General features: G+C 46.1%; 1 protein-coding gene across 1 annotated transcript; it reads right to left on the bottom strand.

The window, feature by feature from the left end:
• Positions 1–440: 440 nt before the first annotated feature.
• Positions 441–2,168, bottom strand: NHLRC1 (NHL repeat containing E3 ubiquitin protein ligase 1). Its single transcript, XM_036752946.1, has one exon. The coding sequence runs from the start codon at positions 2,166–2,168 to the stop codon at positions 951–953; it is 1,218 nt and encodes a 405-aa protein (XP_036608841.1). The 3' UTR covers positions 441–950.
• Positions 2,169–4,117: the final 1,949 nt, after the last annotated feature.

Raw genomic sequence — 4,117 nt, forward strand, 5'->3', positions numbered from 1 at the left:
TGAATAAGGTGTGGGGCCTGGAGTCAAGAAGACTCATCTCCTTGAGTTCAAATCTGGCCTCAGACACTTATGACACTGGCCAAATCACTTAACCCTGTTTGCCTCAGTTTCCTCATCTGTAAAATGAGTTGGAGAAGGAAAGGCAAACCACCCCAGTATCTTTGGCAAGAACACTCCAAATAAGGTCACAACTAAAAAAATGACTGAGCAAAAACAAAAGTCCTAGATAAATATGCCATTTTTCCTACCTTTAATGAATTGTTCCATAATAATAATGATAGCATAATAATAATGAGCAATCAACATTTATAGATTTGCAGAAAATTTGAATATATTTAATTTTATCTTAATTACAACTCTGGGATACAGGTGCTGCTGCCATTTTACAGAGCAGGAAATTGAGACAGGCAGAGCCTAAGTAACTTGCCTAGTGTCACAGAGCTGCTAACTCTCTGAAGCTGGATTTGAACTCGTCTTCCTATCACCATCTTCAACACTCTTTCCACTGGGCCGCCTAACTGCCTCTAACATAAGGACTTAGTGAGTTAAGATTATGCAGTACTGTACACTGCAGTGTCCTTACCACAACACAGGTGTCCAGGGCTACTAACACTCACACAATTCTACAATATTTGAAAAGCTGGGAGCCAGCGCAGACCTTTTCCATCAGCTAGCCAAGCAACTAGTACTTTGTGCAATGCACACTAAGAAGACATAGTCCTGCCTTTTTGGAATAAGTCTTTGTTTTTCTTGCTCAAAGGGGCAAAGTCAATAGTAATTTCATCGAGAGTACTACAGAGGAAAAGGAATTGTGTTGATTTGATGAAATCACAAGCTCCTCTTTCCACCCCTAGACAATCCCTAAGATCTTTTCTTTGTGAAACCCAACTCAAATAAATTAGATTTTAAAATAAGAGTACATACACATATGCACATGTGCATGTATCTGCCTAGAGTGAGCAGTCGGCTTTATAGACTTTCACAGCATGGACTCCACTGTCTAGAACAAGAAGGGAATTATCTTCTGTGTAAGTCAATGCCACAGGGTAAGAAAGCCCTTGGGTAATGATAGGCTTCAAGACTGGAAACTCCTCAGGTTTCCCTAAACACACTATAGCTTGGCTAGTTGTATCCGCAACAATGACATTCCCCTGGTGGTCAAAGGTCACAGCAGTGGCATCTATCTTGGAGGGAATGAAAAGGCTTAGGCCAAAAGTGTCCACCTGGCCCAGGAGCTGCAAGCCAGGGCTGAACACTTTCACTCTGGTGCTGGCAGGGGAGGACCCCTGGGCTAGCAGGTGCTCTGTTACCGCGATGGCCCCAGTGATCGGAGACACAGCTAGGGCTCTGGGACTGCAGAGATGAGCCAGGAGCCTTTCCGCCCTCCTGAGCTCCCCTTTCTGAAAATCAACCACCAAGAGGTGAAGCGACCCTGCCCCAGCATCGGACACCATAATTTCCCTCTGCGGGGTGGTCTGCACACCCCAGGGCAAGGAGAAGCGATCTCCAATGACCAGCTTATTCTGCCCTGAAAAATCAAACACTTTCACTGAGAGGTCCCCAGCATCGGTGATGACCACGTGGCCGTCAGAGGTAACGGTAACACCCAGCGGGTACCGGACGTCCTGGGCGGCCTCCCCCTTTTCTCCAAACTGATGGGTACATATTCCGTCTGAGTCAAATACCTTCACTCGCTTCCTGCCGTCATGCACTATGACCACCCTACCGGACCTCGGGCACAAAGCCATCGCAGTAGGGTTGATAAGGGTCCCCCAACCCCCAAAGGAATGGCTGCAGGTCAGAACCCCGGGGACCCACTTGGCCGCCGGGTCCTCCGGTCCCCTGGCTGCCCCCGCCCCTGAGGATGGGGGTGCGCGGAGCACGGGGCCCAGGAGCTCGAGGAACTGCAGCAGCGGTAAGCAGTCACTGGTCTCCGAGCTCTTGCAAGCTTTCCTGCAAAAGGGGCACTCGAGGGTGCGGGTCCGGGGTTGCACCAGGGCCGTCACACAGCCCAGGCAGATCACGTGGCCGCAGGTCAAGTTCCTGGGCCTCCGGTCCTTCTCGTGGCTGAATTTTTCAAAGCACACTTTGCACTCGAGCAGGCTGACCTCAGCTTCCCTCACCAGCGCCCTGAGAGCCGGCTCCCTCTCGGAAGCCTCTGCGGACATGCTTAGACGGAGGAGGGCTTCCGTCCCCTCCCCCAGTCCCTCCCGACCTCTCTCCCCACGGGCAGGGCGGCGTGACGCTGTCTCCACGCTGCCCTCGACCGAGCGCTGGAATGTCACTGGGTCTGCGACGTCAGAGGCTGCCCAGGAGCCAACTGGAACGCATTTGCTGCAGTCTGCTGCCCTCTGGTGATCACCAAAACATCCGAAAAGCCTAATGATTCATTCAGTTTTTATTGGCTACCACTATGAGGTGGGCACCAAGGGGGTACAGAAAAGTAGTTTATAAAAGCAGCTTACTTACAATCTATGTGAGGAAATGAGAGATATATATCCACAATAGCTGTGAAAGACTGGGATTGGGTCTTATACTTCTTTGTGTCGCTCTCAGTACCTAGAACAGTGCTGGTCACATAGTCAATCAGGAAGAAAAGAATTAAGAAAAGTTTACAGCTGAGAAATACTGAGACAAACAGAGCGATTTGTTCAGGATCACACAGCTAGTAAGTGTTTGAGGCGAGCCCTGAACTCAGGCTTTCTGGACTCCAGGTCCAGTGCTTTATCCACTTTGCCATGTAGGAGAGGGAGGGAGCCTTTCAATTGCCTAATGAGTGAGTGGTACAGGTAATAAATTGCCGGGTTTGGGAGAGAGAAATTTACTTTGGGATGAGAGTCAGAAAGGGCTTCATGGAGGAACTGTTTTGTAGAAAATGAGAAATGAGAGGGCTGGAAGGCAGCTTCCTTTATACTGCTTCTTCTTTGTCTTCTTTCTGGATTCTTATCATGTATTTCCTGCTCCCTTAGCATGCATATTTCCCGATGCTCTGTCTTGGGTCCTCTTCTCATCTGTTTCTACACTTTGCTTTAGAAATCACATCCACTCCCATTGAGTTCAATTACAATTTGTATGCAAATATTTCAGAAATCCCTATCTCCAGCATTACTCTCTCTTCTGAATTCCAGTCTCACATCATCCCGCTAATCTGCTCCACTGGAATATCCCATCAGCATTTCAAATTTGGCACATCCAAAATTGTTATTTACCACCTTCCTCTAAACTTGGCCCTTTCTACTTCCCTACTTCTGTGGAGGTCAGCAATATTCTTCCAGTCACCTAAGTGTTCAACCTCTCAGTCACACTTGATTTTTCTCTCTCTTTTACCCCCAAATCAAATCATTTATGTAGTCTTGTCAATTCTATCTCTACAACAGTGGTGTCAAAATCAAAAAGAAACAGGGGTCACTGAACAACAGGCTGCATATTGACAGTTTTTAAATTACCTCTTTTATTATCTATTATCATCCATGTTTTATCACAATAGGATGTTTATTACATTTTTATTCATTTTTGTTAAACATTTCCCGATTACATTTTAATCTGGTTTATCCTGGTACTAGGGAATGTTTGGGGCCAAAAGTAGCCACAGGCCACATGACTGATATCTCTGCTCAACAACATCTGTAGCACTAGGAACAGGATTCTTTCATTTACATGGCCTCTCACCTGTCCAAGTTTGGAGGCCACTTTGTTAGTCTAAAGGGTTCTGGGTGCATCATGTAAAGCTCATTGGAGGCAAAGGGAATTTCTTCACTGGAGAAAATGAACACTGACAGAAGACATGAACCAGGAGTAGTTTAGATAATTCAGAGCCAAAATAAAATGTGGAATTCGTATTTGGAAGTCCCACAAACTAACTGCTTCATGCTCTGATGTTCACAACTTAACCTCCCAGCCTGAGATCTAAGAGTAGTAATAAGATACTGAATCCTGATTTAAGTCACTTTGTCATTGTGTGAGTAGGTTTTGTGATTAGCATTTCTTTTGTGTGTAGAAAAGAAATGCCTCTCATACCTTATTCATATTGTCCATTGGGTACTTTTCTACCTCTCTCTTTTTGGGAAACCTTAGATTTGAGCCACAGTCTAAATTGTAGAGGTTTTTTATTTGTTTT

This window comes from Trichosurus vulpecula, chromosome 1 (assembly GCF_011100635.1).
Source record: "Trichosurus vulpecula isolate mTriVul1 chromosome 1, mTriVul1.pri, whole genome shotgun sequence".
NCBI lineage: Eukaryota > Metazoa > Chordata > Mammalia > Diprotodontia > Phalangeridae > Trichosurus > Trichosurus vulpecula.

Coding starts and splice junctions, on each gene's coding strand:
- NHLRC1 (XM_036752946.1), bottom strand. CDS start 2,168: ATGTCCGCAGAGGCTTCCGAGAGGGAGCCGGCTCTCAGGGCGCTGGTG.